The 26,085-nt window shown below is 40.7% G+C and overlaps 2 protein-coding genes across 10 annotated transcripts in view; one reads left to right on the top strand and one right to left on the bottom strand.

Moving 5' to 3' along the window:
• Nucleotides 1-26,085, bottom strand: part of KBTBD12 (kelch repeat and BTB domain containing 12) — a 76,719-nt gene that overhangs the window by 24,733 nt on the left and 25,901 nt on the right. For 7 of the 9 annotated variants that reach the window (XM_047743009.1, XM_047743019.1, XM_047743025.1 and 4 more), the window contains one exon: nucleotides 3,263-3,460. In XM_047743009.1, coding sequence (XP_047598965.1) covers nucleotides 3,263-3,460 — 198 coding nt within the window. Of the gene's footprint in view, nucleotides 1-1,603; nucleotides 1,904-1,931; nucleotides 2,956-3,262; nucleotides 3,461-26,085 lie in introns of those variants that run through there. The other 2 variants (XR_007129641.1, XM_047743051.1) reach the window with 2 other exon arrangements.
• MGLL (monoglyceride lipase) overlaps nucleotides 4,362-26,085 on the top strand; it is a 233,392-nt gene continuing 211,668 nt past the window's right edge. The window contains exon 1 of the mRNA XM_047743143.1: nucleotides 4,362-4,459. The gene's annotated coding sequence lies outside the window, so the exon portion shown is untranslated. The remainder of the gene's footprint in view (nucleotides 4,460-26,085) is intronic.

Genomic DNA, 26,085 nt, shown 5'->3' with positions numbered 1-26,085 from the left:
TTATTCCTCCCCATGTTCTCTGCTCTTTTTTACTGCAACTCCTCTTATTCAAACGATGGACACTTTGGACTTGTTTCCTGTCTTACTTTCCATCGAACTGGTTTTCGCTCTGCTTTCTGAGAAGTTCCTCCCACTATACCCTCCAAATTTCCTATTGTATATTTAATTTTGCCTATCATACTTTTAATTTCCAAGAACTCCTTGAAATATGTTTTTCCCGTTCACTGACGGCAGTGTTTTCTCTTATGTCTCTGAGGACACTTCTCCTGTTACAATTTCCGTTTCCTCCAAGTTGCTCTTTTTTATTTGTTTTGACTTTTTCTCTGATTTACATACTTTCCTCAAATCTCTGAGAGCCTCCAGCTGTTTGTTCATCTTTAAGAGTGGGATGCTGTGGAAGCTTTCTCTGTGAGGTTCTCCACGGGGTGATTTGGCTTTGCCTTATTTCAGGGCTGGCCAAAGACAAGTCTTCCAGTCCCATGCCTGGAGGGTATGGTTGTCCACATTCTGGAAGCCAGGAAGGAAGAAAGGTGGGGATCTCAATATTCTGTGTGCAGCTGTTCATTTACTCTGCCTGCTTCAGTACCGAGCACCCGCCTTCCGCTCCTAGCCTCAGCTTTGGTCTCCATTAGGGTGGAGGCGAGGCTCTGCGTCCCTACTGAGAGCAAGGAGGAGAGTCAGGTCTTCCTTTCCTCTGGCAGCATCACCTTCATTCCCTCCTCCAGAGGTGCCTGCTGTTGCCAGTCCCTGAGGTTGCCCAGGGTTCTGTGCTACAAATCTGGGGGTTTTGTCTGTATGCTTGCTTTTCCTGTGGCCAGTTCAGGATTGAACTTTCTCAGGTCTGGTTAATTACTACTCATTCATCGGCTGTCTAGCTTCCAGAATTTGGTTGCTGTTGCCCTCCCTCTTCTTTCCTTTGTCCGACTGGGTTTATTCCTTTCACTGTCATTTTAGTGGGGCTTGGGGAGAAAATAGAGGTGTTCAAACTAGTATTTTCACCAAAACCAAATTATTAAATTTATCACATGTTTATGAATCTGTCTTTCTTGACATGTTGGACATACTGCTGGCATCCCAAATGCTTATCAAAAGTTACATTTCAACCACCTTTTTACTGAATTCACTGAGTAGATTATAAGAGATTAATTTCTTGATTGTGGTTTTCTGACTAAATAAATGGGATGACTAGGTTCGTGTCACATGAGGAGAGAAAATTCAGTGCCTGTTTTTAGATCTGATGCTGAGGTTGCTGGTTCATCACGAGCACGCTATTATACAATTGCTCCATTTTCATAAAACCCCAGTGATGATTCGTTTAGCTAATCCCAGAAAATCCACTGTGTTTGAACCAAATAATTAAAATGGACTTTGAGAGTCATATGGTAAATCCCTTTCCCTCTGGCTGAAAGCATCCACTACAGTACCAAGAAAAGAGATTGTCTCTTGGTATGAGTGTAGACAGGTTTGAAAAGCTGGAGGGTATCAATTCTCTAACTTGATATTATACAAGGAAAGATAAGATAAAGACGGAAGACAAAACAGAATATCTTTCAGATCCTTAGACGCTAATTGCCACCCATCCCTCTGGATGCCCTGGGGCTACCTTTTGTAATTCTCTGTTCTTCTCTTCTGGTCAGGAGAAAGCCAAAAGCCAGAGGATGGAGAGGAGATTTGTGATCGCAGCTGGAGGAGAGCCCTGGTTGGGTGTGCGGGTCCAGCAGCTGGGATCTCTCTCCTGGCTCCTCGTGTCCTGGCTTGCGCCCAGAGCGTGAACCAGGGGAAATCCATCAGATCTCCTTCCCGAGCCAGGTTTCTTGCTACCATGATAGATTCCTTTACATAAGGATGTGATGTTTCATATAAAAGATATTAAAATAGTTTTTAAAAAACCTCTTTGAAAGTCCTTTGAAGAAAGAGAGGGAAAAGGGAAATGAAAGCTTTTTATTATGGGAATGTTCAAGCGTACACAGAAGTAGTGAAATAATGTGCTGATGCATCCATTAGCCAACTTTAACAATTATCAACATTTTACCGATGCCATAAAATCTGCTCTTGCCCCCCTCACTCCATTGACTTTTTAAAAAAAAATATGTGCTGGAGTAGATGATAGTGAGTTTCAGACAGCATATCCTTGTCACCCATAAATACTTTTAAGTGATCTCTAATTGTTCACATTCTTCTTTTTCCTTTCTCCTTTATACAAAACCACAATGCCACTATTATCATAACCTAACAATGAACAATTCCCTACTATCCTCTAATATTCTAGTCCATGTTAAAATTTTCCGGACTATCTGAAAAATATCTTTTTATGCAAGATTCGTCCAAATCAAGAGCCAAATAAGGCCCACTCATTGTATTTGGTTCATTTATCTCCTGTCTCTTTTAGTTCGTAATGATAACTTCATTCTTTTACTTCCATATAACGACGTGCATTAAAAATGAAGGTGGGTTTATTAAAGGCTTGGCCTTGTTGCAGTGTCAGCTTTATTTGAATCTGGCACCCTTCCAAAGTTTGAAGTGCTCTCAAGGCATGCTTTTCACGGATATGTACTGGCCTAGTGCTTCTATTAGCAAGGTTAGAATTGAACAGTTAGTCATTTTAATATAACTGCACTCTGCCTTATTTACTGATGCAACCAATCAAGCTTTGCAGGTAGTTGCTTATTAGCTTTGTGCATATTTAAAAATGTCCCCGTTACGTTAAAAATGATAAATCCATACTGTATATTGCAAAGATGGTACAATCTGATAGGTGGGAACTAAGTGTGGTAATAATTACATGCATTAGGCATTACTTTAGAAATGCTTTCAAGCAATTTATTTGAAGTGGGAGCAGTGGAGAAGGGAGAAGCATGTCCTCTGAGGGCGGGCTCTCTTGGTCAATAAGGACAGTGATAAAACCCAGCACTTCCGGTCGTGACTCCACTTCCACCTGTTCTTCAAGTGGCAGCCCTGCAATTAGGATTAGACTTGCTTTTCCCAACTCTGTTCTCGTATTCAGCTAAGAGTTACTGAGTGTCTGCTCTATGGCAGACGCATTATAAACTAGATCTCATTTCACCCGAACGGTAGCCTGTGAAGGTAGTAGCACTCTTTTGCTGATGTGAAAAGCCAAGTTCAGAGCTTGGCTCTGAAGGCTGGGCTTTTGCCAGGGCTCACCCTGCTCTCAGGATTATTCTTTGGCGGCCGGGTCAATTAAGGGGAGAGGTTAAAGTCAATGCCGAGGGAGGTTATCAAGCATTTGCAATGGGATCAATACCTGCTCCGTGGAATCCCCCGCAGACATAGAGCTTCCCATCCACGGCTCCTGCATTGGTGGAATTGGTTCGGAGGGAGAGCAGGGGACTTGGCATAGGTGGGCCCTCTCTCCAGAAGTCTCCATCAGGGTTATAGATCTCCACCACATCAAGGCACTTTCGAACCTGGCCTTTGTCTCGACCTACACAGCCAATTCCACCTACAGAGAACAGTACACGGAAATGAGATGACTGAGAACTTCAATTTCCCTATGACTCGCACCCCCTTCCTCCTACAATCTGCATCACACATTACAGGCCTTTGACTTTTCTGTCTTGCCTGGGGCTCCTTCTCAGGTTATTTCTAAGCAATAGTGATGTCTGTTCTGTACTCCACAGCCAAGTTGAATATCACCTTTTTTTAGAGTGTCCTGTTTGTGCTTATGCATGAAACCGATTCCACTGCAGGTTTTATGTTCTACAACATCCAACGCTGGTTCACACCATGAACAACCCCGTTACGGGCTGTTTCATGTTTGCTTGCCAGGGCAGCTTGACTCTGACATCTGTCTTTCAGAGGATCCTTGCCAGCGATTTCACTGACCTGCCAGTAGGGGGCGTCCTTTCTGTTCCTCATCGATGTAAACCTGTCTCTTCCTCGCCTAAGTTGCGGGGACTTTTCCCCATTAGGGAAGGGCCATTCTTCGACAAATTTCAGGTTGGGGGTCAAAGAAAGGCTCCAAACCCAAATGCCCAGTGCCTCTTCCATTTTCAGATGATACGGTTCATTCAACAGATACTGGTAATAAGTGAGAGTGGTGATGGCAGAGGACTTTGGAGGAAGGCTATTTTTAAAAATTTTTATTATTTATTTTCCCCCTCGTTGCTGACGGAGCCCAGCCTGTTTCCTGTCTCAGTGTGGATCCAGGGCGTGAGGCTATCAACTCAGGAAGCTCTTAGCAGCTTTCTCTCTTATCCGACTGGATAAATAATTTAGCCCATTACGGTGCCAAGTCTGAGCCGCAGCGTTTCCGAGGAGGGGAACACACTGGCCTTGGTTAACTGCACGGCTCTGCGCTTCACGGCCCTCTTCCAGGGTGGCGCTGTGGTAGCTGGAGGTTTCCTAGTCCAGCAAAAAGTGGCATTTCCAGTTTGTGGGGCAAGACAGCTTCGAGAAGAGGACTTCTCTCCAGCAGCTAAACCTGGCCACTTCCCAACAGGTAAGAATGAGATGCTTTAGTTACTTGCTCCCCAAGACCCAGGAGAGATATTGCTAGGCTGGATGATATTACAACCACTTCGGAAGACCTATGAATATGGGGAAGCGAACAGGTTAAGTGCAAGTCCCTGGGAGCCAGGCTGGGGCACGCCGAGCAACCAGCATCCTGAACATAACTTAAGACGTTTCAGTGAAGGTCCATTAGAAAAGCTTCCTCAACATTGTGCATATGAAGAATGGGCATTATTCTTTCGGTTTTTGAAATAATTAGAGCGCTTGTCATTTTTGTTTCTCTGTTACTGAGTGTATTTAATTATAACGTTCAGCCCTTCCTCTGCTCTTGGAAACATGTGCCCTTTCTGTTTGGTTGGCAGACAGCGCACACGCTCCCCTCGAGGGTGCCATGGCTGGCGGGGTATTGTCTCGGCTTCTGACCATTAACGCCTGAATGAGTTCTCCTTCTCACTTGGATGTAATCCCACCATCAAGTACACTTAGAGCATCACTCAACAGCAGACTAATGAGCTAAACTGAAGGTGAATCCGGAGTAGATAAATAATCCAAATATAAGCGTGATCTTTATTAATAAGTCAGTAGCAGCACTACAAGAGAACTCTTTTGATGAGAGAAATCGAGGGTAGGATCAGTACATCTCAGAATTTCAATTGAGATACCTCCATATCTTTATTTATATGCTACCAGAACCTCTCAGCCTGACTTTCTGTATTCAAAACAGGCCAATGGATAGAAAACTGTCTTTGCAGTCATGCCCAAATGGACCTCGAATGCCAACTCTACACCTCAGGGTTTTAGTGGTGGTGGGGGAGGGGAGGGAGGAAAACGACAGGACAGTGCCTCCCTCCCCTCATTTTTGTTTCTACAAAGATGAAGACCTGCTCTTCTTGGGTTTGGCTGCTACAGATTCATCCCTTTCTTTCCTCTTCTTTGTAGGCTCACACGCAAAGCCTGTCAGGGAGCTGGCTGAGGGCAGAGGTGAGCCACCCCCCTAGGACTCCCTGTCCTCAGCACCCTGACTACAGTGGCCCTGGCTCCCAGCTCTTGCCTGCTGAGCTGCCTTCAGGTGGCGGGCTTACTCTGTTCTTCCCTGGGCTGGATCCAAAAGAGGAAGGGGATTGTGTAATTGGTCTGACAAGCTCTCAAAGTTGCTTGCATTGCCAAAGAAGCTTTTGAAACAAGCTTTAGTAAATGTCTTTGCTGTCGTAGGCTCCCTTGTGACACAGAAAAAGCAGGTAGGCTTTTGGGAACAGACAGATCTTGGTTCATATGCTTGTGTCCATTTCCTAACATGGGTCCCTTTGATCGCTCTAAGCCTCAACTTTCTCATCTGTAAATTAAAGATAATAATATCACGTTCATAAGTTGTGGCAAAGATTAAGTGATTACATAACTGTAACGGGGTAAAAGGGAATTACTCTGGGAATTTCTTTATTCTCACGTACTGCTTGTGAACAAAGTGGCACCTAGCAAGCATTTGGTCATGTTAATTCTTTCTCCTGCATGTTCTAGAGTGTTGGGTAAATAAGCCAGTGTTCACCGAAGTGGCTGAAATCTTACATTTGCTTACTCTGAATTTAACTATTTTTAGGTCTACAGTTGATGGCCTACTGACTGTATGGTCAAATCTCTCTTAAAATTTTCTTCCAAGGTTGGATAGAGACAATCAAAATGTCAAAGGGCTACCATTTAAATAGGCCAAGCGTTCACCTCAACCATTGGTTGGGGAGGAGAGCTCCCTGACAAGATTTAGATGAATTCATTTGTTGGTGAACATCTGAGAGAGGTAGACTCTGGCAGGTGACATCCTAAAGGCCAGGCAAGGATTTCGCAATCCCAGGCCTCCAGGAGGGAAGCTGGCCCACACATCTGAGAGGACAGACTACTTCCTGACTCGCACGTCAAAGGCAATCTATTCACTGCTGATATGATGCCTGTGACCATTTGTTCTCACTGGAGTTGTCTGCTCTCTGAGCATTTTCTACTCTCATTTTAGAGTTCCCAATGTGGAGCCCCAGACCCTAGAAGACAAAATCTTATACCTTTCTTAGTCTAACCAGGCGTCTCGGGTGTTTTAGAAAAAAAGTCTTCGAGGACTGGGTTGAAAGCACGCTTATCTGCCATTTACAAAATTCTGGGTGATGCTGGCCTTGCTTATTGAGTGTGTCTTGGCTCACAGATCGTGAGCTGATAGTCCTCATTTACTTGATAAGGCCTTCCTCTTCACCTGCTAACCCTTTACCATGCTTTGCCAGTTTTTTTTTCTCGCCAGGTTAAGAAAACAATCAACTGTCTGCATTTGCTTTGCTCTTCAAAACACAATACCATGAAAATCAAATAAAAGAGCTGAAAAGGAAGACCAAGTTCCATTTGTTAAAGCTTGCTTTTGCTTGATTTTAGAGGGAAAATCAGCTGTTTGAAAGATCTCACGTTTCCACCAGAATAAGAAATACGTTTCCAAGTGGACATGTGGGTAGCGGGATAGTAAATTCTGGCACTGAGCCTGTGGGTGGCGAGTAACTGAAGTTACAAAATTGCTGTCCCCCCCGATTCTGAATGGCCTCTGGGCTTCTTGTCTTAACCCGGTGCTGGGCACCAGTGGATCTCACTGTGTGAGTCAAGTCCGGCCCCACCCTGTCAGTTCTTTCAAGCCCTGGACCTATCTTTCCCTTGTTCCTTCCCTGCTCCTCTTCACGAGCTTGTCCTGCAGGCCCTGGCAGGTCTGAAGGCTGAGCCGGTCTGGGGAGAACAAGGGAGAGCCTGGGAACGGTGGGTAGCAGCAAGCGTACCCGTGACGTAGAGATGTCACGGCAGGTCAGAGGTGACAAGGCACAGCCTCAGATGAGTAGAACCACTATCCAGCTTGGTTTAGCACCCTCCGTATCTCAGCCATCGTCCAGTTCTGTTGGTTGCGCCTCAACGCATCTCCTGTCTGGCCCTTCCTGGAAAGATACGCAGCTTTCATGACCCAGACGCTGCCTGGAGCCTCACCTTTCCTCCAGCGCACTCCACGGCCTTGTGCTGCAGGCACGCTGGGCTGCGTGCTGTTCCCCAAACAGGTTACAACTGTATAGCTCTTGGTCTTTGCTTGGGCTGGTCTCTGCCTAGAATGACCTCTTCTCTGCCTCCCCCACTTCATAACCTCCTACTTCTCTTTTAAGGCTCAGTTCAATAGTCACCACTAAGAAATCCTTCATGTCCAGGGGCATCTGGCTGGCTCAGTCCATACAGCATGTGACTCTTGATCTCCGGGTTGTGAGTTAGAGCCCCACGCTGGGTGTAGAGATTACTTAAAAATAAAAATAAAAATAAAAATAAAAATAAAAATAAAGAAGTCTTTCATGTCTTTCTACACAAAATTGGTCATTCCTTTCTTTGGATCCCACTGTCTTTTGAACAGAAATCAGATTCTTATAAGATACATTGTTCTTTATTTAGGTTTGTCTTGCTATTAGTTTAGATTATAAGTCACAGGAGGGCAGAATAGTGTCTAATTTATATCTGTATTCTCAACACTTTTTTTTTTTTTCCAAAGATTTTATTTATTTATTTGACAGAGAGAAATCACAAGTAAGCAGAGAGGCAGGCAGAGAGAGAGGAGGAAGCAGGCTCCCTGCTGAGCAGAAAGCCCGATGTGGGGCTCGAACCTAGGACCTGGGATCATGACCTGAGCCGAAGGCAGCGGCTTAACCCACTGAGCCACCCAGGCGCCCCTTCTCAACACTTTTTATAGATAGTTAAATAAAAATTTAACTAAATGTATAAAAGGATCAGCTCCTCGCCCTCACCCCAGGTATCTTATCTTCTTATACTTTTTTCTGTCAAAACAAAAAGCAATGACTGTCTTCCCAGAACGGGACAAGCCCTGAGTCCAGAGAGCTAAAAACTCACTTCCAGTCAGTTTAGAAAGCTCATCTTCTTCAGGATCTAGGAATCTAGGTCTCTACCCCCAGGTTGGCCTGCCTAAAGAATCAGTCACTTCTCTTAACCTGGGCTGGACCTAATCTAATCTAGGACACAGGTCAACACTCTGCTAATACTTCTCTGAAGTGGCCTTGTGAGAACTAGTCACCAGATACAGTGCACAGCTGAAAAATGTGGATACACAGGATACGAATCCTTCTCTGAGCCGCTAAGTATAATGTCTTCTTTGTAAGGGATCTTAATAATATTTACTGACTAACTATTAATCTTTGGCATATTTATCTCATGTGTAAACAAAATGATTTGCAGGAAGTCATCATTTTGTGCTCATTTCCATATTTGCCCAAGAACTAATAGAGAAAGAGAGTGATAAAAAAATGATCACATCTATGAATTAGGATAAACCAGTTGAAGGTAATACATTCTACTCCTTTATGATGCTTTAAAACATATATTATGTTATCTCTGGCTTAGTGAGTTGAGGATACCAGACGTAATTAAAGATTTTCTTAAGGATTCAGGAGTAACCATATGACCTGTTGTCATTAATATGCCATAGATATGGAGTAGTTGACTCTCTACCTCAGGCTTCACGAGAACAGACCTGAGATTTACTTTCTTGAACAAATCCTTGCCATTGGTGTGGCTTTTAGCAATTTATCTCTTTTCGTAGAAAAAAAGCATAGAACGCATAGTTGCACAATCCTTCGGCTACGGAACACTATGCTTTTCTGCAAACATATGCAACTAAATCAGTGGCCAAGACAACCCTCTCCAAAGACACTTCTCGTTCATTTTCAGCACTGTTTCATCAGCGACTTTCTCGTCATAGGAGCTTCCAACTTTGACTTCAGGATAAGGAACACTTTAAACTTCTAATTAATTTTAAACAGTGTATGTTTTGAATATCCCCCTTGGGTTTGTCCTAGATATCAGAAAATAACACGTTTAAGATTCTTTTGTCCTTAAGACGCAGTCTACTGGGAAACCAAAGGCAAATATGAAACCGTAAGTGATATAGCACGATAATTATACATGGATTGAATAAAGCAGAATTTCTAACTAACGGTCATAATGAAATGTGGGACTGTCAACTCTCCGTGAACTTTTAGGGTATCAGTGATAAAAATTCCTAATAGCTAAATTGCAATTTGGGAGCCACAGGAAAACTTCGGTTTCTTAGAGACTTATTTTGGGATTCCCTGTTGAGAGTGCCAGATAATCAAGGTTAAAATCCTTCATATGAAGGCGACTGGGTGGCTTAGTTGGTTAAGTGTCCGACTCTTGATTTCGGTTCAGGTCATGATGTCAGGATCATGAGATCAAGCCCTGCATTGGGCTCTGTGCTCAGTGGGGAGTCTGTTTGAGATTGTTTCCCTTTCTGCTGCCTTTCCTCCTGCTGAGTCTCCCTCTCTCTCTTTCAAATACACAAATAAATCTTTTTAAGAATCCTTCATTGATTAACTGGAAATACATTTCATGGACATCCACAACAAAAAGATGATGAGGTTTCACTCCGGTTCAAAGTCCCCTCAGCTGATGAATCCCTAAATGCAAGCCTTTTCTCAGAGAAAGAGGACACGAAGAATACCTTGTCTGACGTTTTTGGCCATGGTAAAAACATAGTGCCCCCTTTTTTTTCTCTTCTTTCTCTCTCTCTCTCTTTCTTTCTTTTCTTTTTTTTTTTTTTTTTTTTTTGGTCCTGCATGAACTTAAGAAATGTCTATCTAAGTCCAGAACACTTCTGGGATTCAATCAGACCATACTCAACAGCCTGCTCTGATAACTTATGAATGCCGGAATACTTTTTTTAAAAAAGATTTTATTTACTTATTTGACAGAGAGAGTGAGCATGAGAGAGAGCATGCGCAGCAGGGAGGCAGAAGCAGGCTCCCCGCTGAGCAGAGAGCCTGATGCGGGGCTCGATCCCAGGACCCTGAGTTCATGACCTGAGCAGAAGGCAGATGGCCCCCAATGCCAGGATACTTTGACCGAATGAGCTTGCCATCCTCCTAGGGTACCTGACTACACTCTGCCCAGGGGAAGGGAGTTTGACTTGTTCATCTCTGCATCTGTTCTACAAGCTGGGCCCGGGGCTGGCTTATGCCGTACGTACTTAGTAAATATTCTGGGCATGTGATCCCTCCCCCTCTTCACTGTTCTCACCATTATTTGTATTTCTCCAAATGTAGTGTCCTATGATTATTCTCTCCAGAACTGCCTGGATGCTTCCTACCATTCAGATTCCTAAGTCCCACTCCAGACCTCCTAGCTCAGAGTATGCCGAGCGTGAGGGTCAGGGAGCTGCCATTTTAACAAACTGAGGTAATTTGAGAAACACTTATGTTAACTTTTAAAAAGGTGCTTAGAGAGTTTTATCCAAAGAAAGATAAAGGCAAAAGCTTACCATAATGAAACTTAACTTCTTTGATCTCATACAATCATTCAACTCTAGAGAGATCTTTGAAGTGCATTTACTCTAGTGACTGGAACCTTCAGGGTGACTTGCCCTGTGCCACCCGCTGTGGCTCTCCAGCTGGGAGGCAGACCGCAGTGTGACCCTTTCATTAAGCTAGTGAGGCCCAGAGCGGTCTCCTGGAGAAAGTGACACCAGTGGTTTGGGGCATCAGCTGTGCGGGTAGACTTTTGTTGGCTGGCTCCCCAGACAGGGAAAGGAAAAGTTCAACTTTAGAAAATTACCCACAATGCCTGTAACTCTGATGATCTTTGTGGCTTTTTAGGGGGTGGAAGAACAGGACAGACTGTAGAGATGAGAGAAGTCAGTGCGGTAAACCAGTATTCACCAAGCTCCTATCACAGAAGCCAGGCCCTGGGCTGGCTCTTGGAAGCGATGTGGACACGGAAGAGGCAAGGTCTCTTCCCGTAAGCCTGCTGAATGTAGTGTGAGGAGGGCGATGACCGACCCAGAGCCGCTTGTGCAGGGAACCAGTGCAATTAACCCTCACTTAGTGCTCCCACAACCACCAAGGGCGTTTTTTGTCAGACGTCGAAGGATGTGTAGGAGTTAGCGAAATGGAGGTGGAGGCATTAAAAACAGAGGCGGGAGAACAGCACAGGCACAGAGTGGAGGTATGTTCAGGAAATGACTGTCAGTTCCCGTGGCTGGAATTCAGGTCTTGTGGGTTTGGGAGGGAAGAGGCTGGAGGAGATGGGGATGCATAGGCAGGCTGCGGCCAGTTTGGGACATGTCTGAACACTTCCTCAAATAGATGCTGGTGCTCACTTTCTGTATTGGATTTTCCTGATCCACCAAGCTGAAGCACCTTCTGAATACAATTTGGCTTTTTAAGAACACTTGCCAGAAATCCATATTTATGAGTATCCATTGTCAGTTCAGAAGCAAGTATAATTAATTAAAAGTAGGAGATCTAAAATGCTTGCTAGTTTATTTCACAACGGCTTTCTTTTTTTTTTTTCAAAGAAACCCCCTGTACCATATTTAAAATCAATTTTTTGTAATACAGACACTCAACAAGAGCTCACGGCTAGGGTTTCATGGGGTGGAGCCCAGAACTTTTTTATTTTTTATTTTATTTTTCAGAAGTTTTGATATTTCTCAGAAGTTTACCAATATGAGTCTGCATTTAATCATCTCCTACATTATTACTTTTAAAAATATAATTTTAAACCTTGAAAACAAGGAGTTAACATTTTTTCACAGTAATAGGATATATTACCCTAAATTTTTTAGGCTGCCTGTTTAAAGGACATTTTTTGGAAGACTAGGATATATTTGAGTTAAAGTAGCTTAACTGTGTCTTATAATAAGCCTTCACAGTACACGTGACAAAAGATTGTTCTTAAAAAATAAAGCTTTTAAAGATGGAATGACTTTCAACAGTACTGCCTGGTCTCTTCCCAGAGAGTTTTGTTTGGTTCCACCATTGAGCCCACGGCCCACTCCCTTCCGCGCATCCCAGTGAAAATGGCTGCACTCCTGAGAAAGTCCTCAGAAAAAAAGCCAAAATGAAAATCAGCCAGTTTTAAATCCCTGGGTTTTCAATAGGGTGTCATTAACTCATAAGGCTTATATAGACTCTTGAAATTATTGTAGACTCTCCAGGAAGTTATGCAACAGAAGGGCCAACTATAGTGTGCAAATATGATAAAATACACATGTGACAAAGTGAACAGTGGAGTCACTTACCCAAACAATCTGTATTTTTATGTTAAGAAGGCAACTGAGAGATTTCCAGGAAAAACTATCCAATATCTGACAAATAGGCCTCTTGGCTAGTTTGCCATAATCCCAGGAGCTGTTTTCAACTAAGTTCAAGTTTTTTGTGTGGCAAGACACTTTTCAAAGACATTTCTGCAGAAACTTAAGACATGTTAACTGAAGTCAATATTCAAACATCTCGAGAACTCCCATCAAACCTCTAGGTCGGCCGTGGCCATGGTGTCCGGTGGTTCAAATGGAAAGAATACATTCCAGACAATATTTTCCAAGAGGCCCTCATGTGCAAACGTGCACCTGCTTTACACAGAAAAGCCATCTGTGTGAACGGGTAGGATGTCGTTGGTGCATATTTATAATGGGAGGGAATGAAAACAGTGGATCGGCTGAACATTTTCGAAGAGCTTTAAAACTGGACACACAGCCACTGGGGATCTTAAACTGAGCTTCTTCCCACTTCCCCCCTGACTCCCACCCTGCCCCAGAAGTATTTACTCCATGGGACTTCCTTAGACGGAGGAGATCATCATCAGAACAAGATTCTGTTATAACCACTGTCATGTTCTCCTTTGGTAATTTTAGTCTTTACTCCTTTGATCATATTTTTTTTCCCTTTACTGGTGTACCAAGGGCTGATGACCATCCTAACTTTTTAATTTGCCTCTCCTAAGCGATTGCCTGTGCAGCTAGTATGCTATGGAGATATGTCAAGCTGATGTTACCAATAATGATGCAACACAAACATGAAAAATATGTCCCTGTGCCCAGAGAGGGGATAACAATTTTCTTGAGATTGTTTAAAAAAAAAAAAAAAAAGAACAAACCACAAAATATACATACAGGTTCCTCCAAATGGTGTCATTTAGACCAAGTTCTCACACTGGTGCTTACGCCATAACCTCATTGCAGTTTCAACCTCCCCCGGAAATGTGGTCTTAACTGGTCAGGTGGGAATTTTTTAGTCCCTGCTCTGAGTCTGCACTTGGGTCCTCTCCAGCCCCCCTAGGAAAGATGAGGTCATCTGCACGATCAGACACCTTGCTTTTCCCCCTAGAAAGCAGCCTTGCCTAAAACAAGCCTCTCTTTTTTGCTGATAACTTTCTTTCTTTTTTTTTCTTTAAAGATTTATTTATTTATTTATTTGACAGAGAGAGAGAGAACAAGTAGACAGAGAGGCAGGCAGAGAGAGAGAGAGAGAGAAGCAGGCTCCCTGATGAACAGAGAGCCCGATGTGGGACTCGATCCCAGGACCCTGAGATCACGACCTGAGCCAAAGGCAGCGGCTTAACCCACTGAGCCACCCAGGCACCCCTGCTGATAACTTTCTTGTCCCTACCCTCTGTCTGTAACAACCTTTCATTATGTACCAGTCCTCAGAGTGCCTCTCCACTTGCTAGATGGGGTGATGCCCGATTCACGAATCATTGAATAAAGCCAATTACATCTTCGGTTTTACTTGGGTGAATTTTGTTATTTAACAGGATGTAATAGTGACTGTTTATCATGAGCCCTAGAGACAAAATACCTCCAGCTCCAGTAAAGCCAATCACATCTCCATTGCAATGTTCAGGTTCTTTCCTTCTGGGTGGGAGTCAGGCTCTTTGCCAACCCAGGACTGGGACCAATTAATTGTTCTATCAGTCTATTAGATGAGGTGTACGACCCTCCAATACCCTCTGGCAGGCTGTGTTTTCTTATAAAGAGTCTGAAGGGATAAAACCCTTCCCACGCTGATGGGACAGATTCCTAAGGATAACAATCCCATCTCCAGGTGCTGCTCAACTCAGGTGATCCTTGAAAATTTCTCCCTCAATTTGGCGGATATAGAAAATAGTAAACAAACTATTGTTTACTATTAAAATGTCTTTGCCCAAATAGCTATGGAAATTAGCATAACTTTTGGTTTTCTATTGCTAACCCAGAAGAGTCTGTGCTATTGCTGACACTTCATTTTGTACCTCGATTACCACAGAGGTGGTAGAACAACTTCTATCCATGCAAAAAGAAAAGGCAAACTCTTAAGGAAGACTTAGGGAATTGCTGGGCCTTGTTTTGATGATGTGACCTGGAAAAGTTGAGATCGTGCCATGAGAATGTCCTCCACTCCCTTCTTGTATTACTTTGTTATACTTATATATCACACAGCTTGATTTATTTTTCCAGAGTCTTAAGTCTACAGTGCCATGTAGACCATGTAGGCACAGTCCTAACAAATGTTGCAACAACTGATTTGAAGACAAAAACAGGATGAACTCATGCCAAGCGACAAGCAAATTAAAAAATCAGACCCACAAGTAAAACCTTGTCTTCAAAAAGAATCAACAATAGTGGAGAGCATCTGGACAGCCCCAATAGTGTCTCCTGTTGCTTAGGTTAGAGAATATATCAAATTTCCACACTCCTAGCAAAAGCCTAGCTGTTCTGTGGCTAGAATCAGTATCAGAAGTGATTTTCAGCCTGATTAATCAATCAGTGACAACATGCTTCAGTTAACATGCTTCTAGAACCAGTCAGTTATGGGGAGCTGCAGACTCTGAGTCAGCTGACCCGCTCACTGACTCCTCAGCTACGACTGGCTGGACCCATCCCTGTCTCTATAATGAACACCAACCATACTTCTTTTTTTAATTAATTAATTAATTAATTAATTTGACAGAGATCACAAGTAGGCAGCGAGGCAGGCAGAGAGAGGGGGAAGCAGACTCCCCGCTGAGCAGAGAGCCCGACGCAGGGCTCGATCCCAGGACCCCGAGATCATGACTTGAGCTGAAGGCAGAGGCTTAACCCATTGAGCCACCCAGGCGCCCCGCACCAACCATACTTCTAACGCTGACAGCAACCCACTCCCACCTGTGTAACAAAGAGAATCCAAAATAAACTCCTGCCCACAACCCTGAGATTAGTAGTCAGCTCTGTTCAGTCGTGGTATCTCTGACCAGTTAGCCATTCCTACATATAAGGAATACGCTCCGCTTTTTTCTTTTTATTCCAGATACTAAGTGCTGGTCTCATCCTTGAACAGTGATCAATAATTGACACTTAATTGAGAAACAGACTAATTTACAATGCACTCAGAAATGAAGATATTAAAGCATGAAAGTAACTCAAGCTCATCTTCCTCTACCAAGCTTTGACTTATGTTGTCCCTGGTGCCAAGCATCTTTCTCCTTTTCCTTCTGCTGACTAAGTCCTATCTATAGAGTGAGTGACGTGACCCTCCATATGTCCCCATGGGTGTACTTAACTGTAGGCACAACTGATCTGATTGTATCTTCTCCTGGTCCACCAGGTCCTCCTGGGCATATAGTGTGATTTCATTTCTAGATGCTTAGCACCCTGCCCAGGGTCTGACTTTTATATGACCAATAGATATTTGTTGAGCAACTTGAATTACAATATGATAAGAAAATACGGTATCTCTCCAATGTAAATTATTAGTCTATCGGATGTCAATGTTACACAACTGAATCTTGCCTATTATTTAAAAAGGCTTACCTTCCACTGAATTATTTCTCCCCTTAATTCAGAAAGGCCAAATTTTGCTCGTTTTCATTCATCTAGTTCCTAAGAACTGTTTTCATTCCTAAGTCTCTTGATGCTGCTTCTTTCCCATTAGTCCAGGCTCTTTCTACCTCCTTCTTCCCACTTCCCTCACTATACAAATTATGAGTTTCTATACCATATTTTCTTTCCTTACTAAGTGTGTATCCACCTCCCCTTTATACATTTTTAGCTCAATGATATGTTTTATAATTTTAATTTTTAAAAATTTTTATTGTAGTAAGAACATTTAACATGAGATCTATTCTCTTAACACATTTAAGAATGTACAATACAGTATTGTTGACTCTAGATACAATGTTGTACAGTAGCTCTCTGTATTGTATCCATCTTGCTTAACTAAGACTTTATGCCCATTGATTAATAACCCCCATTTCCTCCTTCCCCAGACCCTGGCAACACCATTCTACTCTTTGATTCTGTGAATTTTACTATTATCGATACCTCAGATAAGTGAAATCATGCAGTTTTTATCTTTCTGTGACTGGCTTATTTCACTTAGCATAATATCCTCAAGGTTCATCCATATTTTTGCATATTACAGAATTTCCTTCTTTTTTAAGGCTGAATAATAGTCCATTGCATGTACATGCTACATTTTATTTGTTCATCTGTCAATGAACCCTTAGGTTGTTTCCAACCCTTGGCTATTGTGAATAGTGCTTCAACAAACATGGGAGTGCTAATATCTCTTTGAGATCCTAATTTCAAATATTTGGATGAATATCCATATTTGGATAAAATCCCAGAATAAGTTCTGGGATTGCTGGATCATATGGTATTTTTTAATTTTTTATTTAAATTAATTAAATTAATTTATTTTTTATTTTTAAAAATTTTTAAAATTTCTTTTTAATTTTTTTGTGGAATCTCCATACTATTTTCCATAGTGACTACACTATTTTGGATTATTACTAACAGCATGTAAGGGTTCCAATTACTTCACATCCTGGCCAACACTTATTCACATGCAAAAAATTGAAATTGAACCCTTATCTCACACCATACACAAAAACCAACTTAAAATGGATTAAGGACTTAAGTATAAGACATGAGACTATAAAACTCTTAGATGAATACTTAGGAGAACTTAGTGACACTGGTTTTACAGTGGTTTCATGGATATGACACCAAAAGCACAGGCAACAAAAACAAAAATAAACAAATGGAACTACATCAAACTATTGAGTTTCTGCACAACAAAGGAAATAGTTAGGGTGAAAAGGCATCCTGGAATGGGAGGAAATATTTGCATACCATGTATCTGGTAAGGGGTTTGTAATTTTAATTTTTATACATATTGCCAATATTATTATAAGTTCAGATAGCAATAAACAAAATTTAAAAACTACAAAAGTAACAGAAATCACATTATATTCTTACCCAAACCCTATGGGTCAAACTATAAAGCCAATCCTTAAACTGGAAAGAAAGCAAGCATAGATAATGAAACTTGCATTTTACCCAAGCCATAATTTAGCTACTGCCCTGGCAAACCATTACAAAAGTTATTAGAGTCAGAGGACAAAATTAGCTAAATTTGATTTTTTAGCTCCTTTCCTTTCTCCGGCTCACCATCCAGCTGGCACATCAACTGTATAGCAACTAAAATGCAGGTACCGGAAAGAAGCAGAGACCTCACTTGCTTCCGTCTCTAAAGAGTAAGAATTTTTTTTTTTTTTTAAGATTTCATTTATTTATTTGACAGACAGAGATCACAAGTAAGCAGAGAAGCAGGCAGAGAGAGAGGAAGGGAAGCAGGCTCCCTGCCGAGCAGACAGCCTGATGCGGGGCTCAATCCCTGAGCCGAAGGCAGAGGCTTAACCCACTGAGCCACCCAGGTGCCCCAAGAGTGAGAATTTCTTAAGAGACCCAGTTAGAACTTTAACTTCAAACATGCAACCATTCTGTTTCTCAACTTGGATTTTGTGAGAAGACCCTACAGAGTCCTGTTAAAGAGGACTTAGAGATGAGATGTCACAGGACTTACATGCTTACATAGTGGTAAACCAGATTTCCTGAGTCGGCGCCTATGGAGAGTGTCTAGCTTATGATTTTTGGCAAGAGATAAGGAAATAGTGAAACCCGAAAGCCCTAATCTTGAAAGCAGAGAGTTGCAGAGTCAGCACCATCCAATATATAACTCAGCGGGGTTACTGACCCCCACGCTCAGCTGACTCAAGGTAGAGACAGAACCAGGTTCTTTCCTAAGGGCCTCTGTAAACCCCTGATGATGGCTACTGAAGGAGTCTTAGTTGAATGGCAGGACCAAGATCAGTAACCTTGATGTAAGAAGGGTAGAAAGTAAGGCTCTGTTGTCAGATGACTGGTTCTGTTTCTGCTATGCCACTTAATACCTGTGAGCTTGAATAAGGCACTTACCCTGAGATTTTGTTCTTTCCCTTTTTTCCCTTTATAAAATTGTCAAACATATCATACAAAAAGAATTCCATCTAAAGAAATGAAGTACAGCAATAATTTTTCCATTTCTTGGTAACATGTAGTAGTAGGTATTGGCAGGCTAACGATCCTAATGCAACTAGAAAAAAATGGGTAAAGAAAGAGGGTAAATTGAAAAAAATCACATTTTTAAAGATGTTAGGCCTTGAAAAAAATAAGGACTAGATGAGCTAAAATTCCAGAGAAGAAAGAGCCCTTTCTGGGCCATTTTTTGTACCTGGGATATTTGCTTATTCTGGACCAAGGCAAAGAACTGGATTGGACACAGACGGGGGACTCTAGTGAGGGGATGAGAAACCAGGGTGGGGGGCAGGGGGTAGTTGTGTGGGGCTGGTGTGACAGATTGAAAACTAGAGGATCTGCAAAGAGGAACTTTCCACATGTGGCCAATTTTATTTTTACTCAAAAAATGCTGAGTTATAAAGGCAATCTGGGATTCTGGGCCAAATACTTTTAATGGTCAAAGGAGCATCTCAGAATTGCATGGTATGTAGAAGACCAAACCCAACTAAAGTGAGGGGCCCTGCTGTAAAGGAGAGGTCTCCCCTTGAGATATTGTCAGGTCTTAAAGCTGTTCATGAAAGCTAAAAAAACTCTGAAGGGAAGAACTGAATCCCCACAATCTTAGGGGAGAGGACAGAGATCCATGAAGTGCTCAGTCCAAAGCGCGGAAGACCAGGGAACAGGGACACACAATAGGCGAACTGAGTGTTACTAAAGCTTGACCCAGCCCTGGCCAGCTCAACCCCTGATTGGCTTTAGGTGACTAGTTCCTTGCTCTGTCTTACCAATGAAGGGCAGAGTCTTCTCTGGTGGAAGGACAGCACTGGGGACCTCTTTGGTGCTTTCCCATTGTTCAACAGACAATGAAAAATTACCAGGCATGTGAGTAGGCAAGGGCCAATAAAAAGAAAAAAATAATAGGAGCAGACTCCTGAATTATTCAAATATTTGAATTAGTAGACTGATAAAATAACTCATTAATAATATAAAATAGAGGAAAAATGGACAAAGGGGAATGAAAAAATTGAAGAAATTCACGCAAGAGTTGGAATCCATGAAAAAGAATAAGGTGGACATTCTGGAAACACAAAAATCATATCTGAAAATAAGAACTCTTAGGATAGTTAACAGCAGTCTGAACACCGTGGAAGATGGGATAAGTGAATCTGAAGATAGCTCAATAAAAAATATTCAATCTGAAGTATAGGAAGAAAAAAGCATGAATGGAGAGTCCGGATAAGATCATGGCCCACATCTAAAGTCAAACATACAGCTAATTAGAGTCTCACAAAAGGAAAGAAGGGAGAGAATAAAGTAGAAGCAATATTCAGCAAGTAACAGCTGAAGATTTTCCCCAGACTGATAAAAACATCAATCTGTAAATTCCAAAAGCTCAGTGAACCCCAAACAGAAGGAAAACAAAGACATTGCACTTAGGCAGATCTCAGTGAAATTGCAGAAAACAAAGGTAAAGAGAAAGTATTAAAGGAAATATTTCCCCCCAGTCTACAGTGTATCTTCAATTTCTTAACAATGTCTTTCAGAGAATGAAAGTTTTAAAGTATGACAAAGTCTAATATATCAATATTTTATTTCATAGATTAAGGTTTTAGTGCCATATATAATAACTCATTGCATATCTCAAAGTCAGGAAGATTTTCTTTATTACTCTGGAAGTTTTAAATTCTTTTGTTGTACTTTTTTTGAGAGAGAGAGAGAGCATGTGTAAGTTGGGAGGTGTTGCAGAGGGAATGAGAGAGAGAGAGAGAATCTTATGCAGGCTCCATGCTCAGCCTGGAGCCCAAGGCAGAGCTCGATCTCACAACCCTGAGATCATGACATGAGCCAAAACCAGGAGTTGGACCCTTAACCAACTGAGCCACTGAGATACCCCATTGTTTTACATTTATATACATGATCTATTTTCAGTTAATTTTTGTGTAAGTGTGAAGTTTAAGCTGAAGTTCTTTTATTCTCTTACATATGACTGATTGTTCCAATTATCTTGATTGTATAGGATTTTAATTTATAGAGGTGGCTGAATGAGGAGAGATCAATGACATTGAAATAAGAATAATTAGTTACAATTCCTAAGAGAAGTGGGCATGCCATGCCACTAGGGGCCACAGGGAGAAGAAACAAGGTCAGTCAGGAGGCAGAAAGGGGAGAGGGAAAGCATGTATACAAGCTCTTTTTACTACAGGGCAGGAAGTTGTTAGGTCGAGATAGCCCCTACTTGGCAGGAAGAGAAACACAGATGTTAGGAACTGTGGTTGGAAATGATTTGTTATATCATTTTCAAACATCCACAAAACCCAGAAGGCAAGAGGGATGTAAACTTTGGCAGTTAGTTTGGTCCTGTGATCAATGGAAGCCAAATCTTAAATGACAGAAACTATGAAAGTCCATTAAACACCAATGCTCTCTGTTGAAAGACTATCCTTTCTTCACTGAATTTCTTTTGCATCTTTGTCAAAACCCAACTGACCATACTTGTGTGGACCTATTTTTTGGGCTCTGTATTCTGTTCCATGGATTATCTACCTAACTTTGTGCAAATGCCACACTGTCTTCATTTTGATGGTGCATTCAATAATGGTGCATTATTCTTTATAGAAAGACCTTACAACCAGATAGTGTGATTCTTCCAACTTCATTCTTTATCAAAATTGTTTTAACTACTCTAGTTTCTTTGTCTTCCCATATAAATTTTAGATGACATTGTCTACAGCTGCAAAAGAATTTCTGGCATTTTGATTATAGTTGATGGCATTACGATTATAGAACAATTTGGGGGAGAATTGGCATTTTTACTTGCATCTTCCAATCCTCCTTGATTTCATCAGCATTTTGTAAGTTTAGCATATAGGTCCTATACATGTTTTGTTAGATTTATATATAAATATTCCATTTTGGGGGAGCAATTGTAAATTGATTTTTCAAATTGTTTTTGTACTTTGCCAAAGTATGGAAATAAAATTGATCTTTTGTATTCTTTGGCAACACTAAATCCATTAATTCTAAGAATTTAAGAAATAGATTCTTGGAGATTTTCTACACAGACGATTCCATGTAGATGTCATTTAAAACAGAATTTTAGTTCTTTTTCTTTGCCTTTTATTTCTTTTTCTTTCCTTATTGCATTAAGATTCCTAGTATGATGTTGAATAGTGACTGTGGACATTCTTGCTTTCTGTGTGAAGTTAGAGGGAAAGCATTCAATTTTCCCATTAAGAATAATGTTAACTGTAACTTTTTCATAGGTCCCCTTTAACAGGTTGAGAAGTTGAGGAAGTTCTCTTCTCTTCTGAGTTTGCTGAGAGTTTCTTTCTTTTTTTTAAATATTTTTAAAAATTTTAATAAACATATAATGTATTATTAGCCCCAGGGGTACAGGTCTGTGAATCTCCAGGTTTACACACTTCACTTGCTGAGAGTTTCTAATCATGGATGGGTGTTAACGGGATTTTTCTGTGTCAATTTGATGTGATCATGTGTTTCTTCTATAGACTTAATATAGTAGAGTACATTGATCAATTTCTGAAAATTGAACCAATCTTGCATTCCCAGGATAAAACTCATTTTTGGTCATGGTGCATTATTCTCTTATATATTGCGGGGTTGAACTTGCCAATGTTTTCTTGAGTATTTTTGTGTCTATGTTCATGAGGGATATTTGTCTGTATTTTTCTTTTTCTGTGCCATCTTTGGTTTCATATCAGGCAGTGCTGCCTCATAAAATGAGTTGTGGAGTGTTTCCCCTTCCTATATGTTCTGAAAGAGGTTACAGAATTGGTGTTATTTCTTTCTTGTTTGGCTAAATTTATCAGTGAAAACTTCTAAGCCTAGCCATTTATTTTTTGGAATGTTATAAACTAAGAATTCAACATGTTTAATAGTTTTGAGTTACTGATTTCATCTTGGGTGGCTTTATGTAGTTTGTGGTTTTCAAGGAATTGGTCCATTTAAGTTGTTGAATATATGTCTAGAGTTGTTTGTAGCACTGCTGTATTATCCTTTTGATGTCTGTGAAGACTGTAATAATATGCCCTATCTCATTTCTGATACTGGTAGTTTGCACCTTATTTCTCTTTTTGTCACTCTTGCTAGAAGTTTATCAACTGTATCAATCTTTTCAAAGAAACAGCTTTAGTTTCATTGATCGTCTCAATTTTTTGTTTTTATTTTTAGCTTTCAATTTCATTGTTTTCCTTTATTTCCTTTCTTCTTCTTCTTCTTTTTAAAATTAATTAATTAATTAATTAATTAATTTGAGAAAGAGTGTGTGAGAGAGAGAATGAGCATGAGAAGTTGGAGGGGTCAGAGGGAGAAGCAGACTCCCTGCCTGATTCTGGGCTTAATGCCGGGACTCCAGGATCATGACCTGAGCTGAAGGCAGTTGCTTAACCAGCTGAGCCACCCAGGCGTCCCTTCTTCTTCTTTTTTTTTAAAGATTTTATTTATTTATATGACAGAGAGACAGATCACAAGTAGGCGGAGGGGAGGGGTGGGGTGGGGTGGGGGGAGCAGGCTCCCCGCTGAGCAGAGAGCCCGATGCTGGGCTTGATCCCAGGACTCTGAGATCATGACCTGAGCCGAAGGCAGAGGTTTAACCCACTGAGCCACCCAGGTGCCCCTCCTTTCTTCTTCTTAATTTGGATTTATGTTGCTCTTCTTTTTATAGTTTCCTAAGGTGAGTGCTTAGATATTTAAGACCTTTCCTATTTTCTTTTTTTTTTTTTTTAAAGATTATTTATTTATTTATTTGTCATAGAGAGAGAAGCGAGAGTGAGCACAGGCAGACAGAGTGGCAGGCAGAGGCAGAGGGAGAAGCAGGCTCCCTGCCAAGCAAGGAGCCCGATGTGGGACTCGATCCCAGGACGCTGGGATCATGACCTGAGCCGAAGGCAGCTGCTTAACCAATTGAGCCACCCAGGCGTCCCATCTTTCCTATTTTCTAATGTAAGCACTAAATGCTACAAGTTAAATTCTAAGCAGTACTTTCACAGCACTCCATAATTTTTGATACAGTGTATTTTCATTCAGCGCAATGTATTTTCTTTCCTTTTTAAAAGTTTTTATCTAAATTCTAGTTAATGTACAGCATAATATTAGTTTTAGGTGTATAATATAGTGATTTAACACTTTCGTACAACACCTGCGCTCATCACAAGTACACTCCTTAATCCCCATCACCTACTTAACCCACCCACCACCTCCCTTCTGGTAATCATCAGTTTGTTCTCTATAGTTAAGGGTCTGTTTATTACTGAGAGAGGAATGTTAAATAAATCTTTGTTGACTTGTCTCTTTAGCCTTTTGGTTCAGTCAGTTTTTCCTTCACATATTTGGAAATTCTATTGGTTAGGTGCATACACCTTTACTATTGTTATGTCTTCTTGGTAAATCAATCATTTTATCATTATGTAATGTCTTCCTTTATCCCTGGTAATTTTCTTTGCACTGAAGTTAACTTTGACATTAATAGAGCCACTCCAGCTTTCACTTAATTAGTTTTGCATCATTTATTTTTTCCATCCTTTCACTCTAAAGTTATCTGCATCATTATAGTTGCAGTGGATTTCTTGTAGACAGCATATTATTAGATCATTCTAATTTTAATCCATCCTGACAGTTTCTGTCTTCTGATGGGTATCATTATTCCATTTGCATTTAAGGTAAGTATTTTTATGGCTGGAATAAGGTCTACCATTTTATTGTTTGTGTTCTGTCTATTCCTTCTGCTCTCTGTTGTTGCTGTTCCTCTTTTTTCCTTCTCTACTCTCAGATTATTTGAACATTTTTGAGTTTTCTATCTTAATGAATTTATTGTGATTTGACTAGCTCTTTAACTATAGTTCTTCCAGTCATTGGTTTGGAGATTAATAAATTACTAAACATTTCATAATCTACTTAGAATCAGTATTTTGTCATTGTAATTGGAATGTAGAAAACTTGCCTCCCTCTAAGTCCTGTTAACCTTACCTCTTTACGTTATATAAATAGATGTCTCATCTATTACATGCATTGAAAACCCCATCAGAAAATGTATTTTTTACTTTCAATCATTAAAAGCATTCTAAAGCACTCAAAAGAAGAATTTTCTATTCTTCTATTTTCATTCTTGATATTTCCAGTTTCCTTTTGTCATCATGTCCCTCTGTCCGAAGAACTTCCTTAAACAATTCTTTTGGAGTAAATCTACTTGCTACTTGCTAAATTGTTTTAGAGTATATCTATTCCCATGCATTTTAGTTTTCTTTCCTTGAAAGTATTTCGTTTCTACTTCTGAAAGATATTTCATGAAATATACAATTCTATGTTGACAGTTTTCTAACACTTTAAAAATGTTTTTCTTTTTTTAATTTTTATTTTATTATGTTATGTTAGTCACCATACAGTACATCATTAGTTTTTGATGTAGTGTTTTTCCACTCCCGACTTGCTCTTGTGGTTTTTGATGCAAAATCATCATCTTTTCATGTGTTTACCAGATAGGCATGTATCTTCTTTTTTTTTTTTTTTTTTTTTTATTTTTAAATATTTTATTTATTTATTTGACAGAGAGAGAGCACAAGTAGGCAGAGAGGCAGGCAGAGAGAGAGAGAGGGAAGCAGGCTCCCTGCTGAGCAGAGAGCCCGATGTGGGACTCGATCCCAGGACCCCAAGATCATGACCTGAGCCAAAGGCAGTGGCTTAACCCACTGAGCCACCCAGGCGCCCCAAGGCATGTATCTTCTTATGTGAAACGTCTATTCAAACCTTTTGTCCATCTTAAACTGGATTGTTTTCTTATAATTGACTTGCAAAAATTTACAAGCTATTTGTATTCTGATTACAATTTAAAAAAAAGATTTATGTATTTATTTGAGAGATAGAAAGCAGGGAGAGGCAGAGGGGGACAGAGAAAGAATCTGAAGCAGAGTCCACACTGAGCATTGAGCACAGAGCCCAAAACAGGGCTTGATACCACAACCAGGAGACCACGATCTGAGCTGAGACCGAGAGTTAGATGCTCAACCGACTGAGCCACCAGGCACCCCCTGAATACAAATCTTTTATCAGATATATGATTTATAATTATTTTCTCCCAGTCTCTGGCTTGTGTTTTCCTTTTTTTTAATGTTGCCCTTTGAAGAACAAAAATTTTTTAATTTTAAGAAAGTCCAACTCAACACTTTTCCTCTTATGGATCATGCTTTTAGTTTCATATCTTTGCTTATCCAAAGTCACCACATTTTGTCCTATGTTTTCTTAAGTCTGGAATCCATACAGAGGTTTTGTGTTTTTTTCTTTATTTTTTCCTCCCCCACTCACCCTGTGGTGTGAGGTATAGGGTTAAGCTCATTGGTTTGTATATAGATATCAAATTATCTTGGCATATTTGTTGAGTTCATCTTTCTCCACTGAATTGCCTTGACAACTTTGTCAAAGACCAATTGACTATAAATATAAAAATTTATTAC

This window comes from Lutra lutra, chromosome 1 (genome assembly GCF_902655055.1).
Source record: "Lutra lutra chromosome 1, mLutLut1.2, whole genome shotgun sequence".
NCBI classification, from domain to species: domain Eukaryota; kingdom Metazoa; phylum Chordata; class Mammalia; order Carnivora; family Mustelidae; genus Lutra; species Lutra lutra.
The sequence above is the reverse complement of the archived record's forward strand: the minus strand, read 5'-3'. Positions and strand labels throughout refer to the sequence as shown.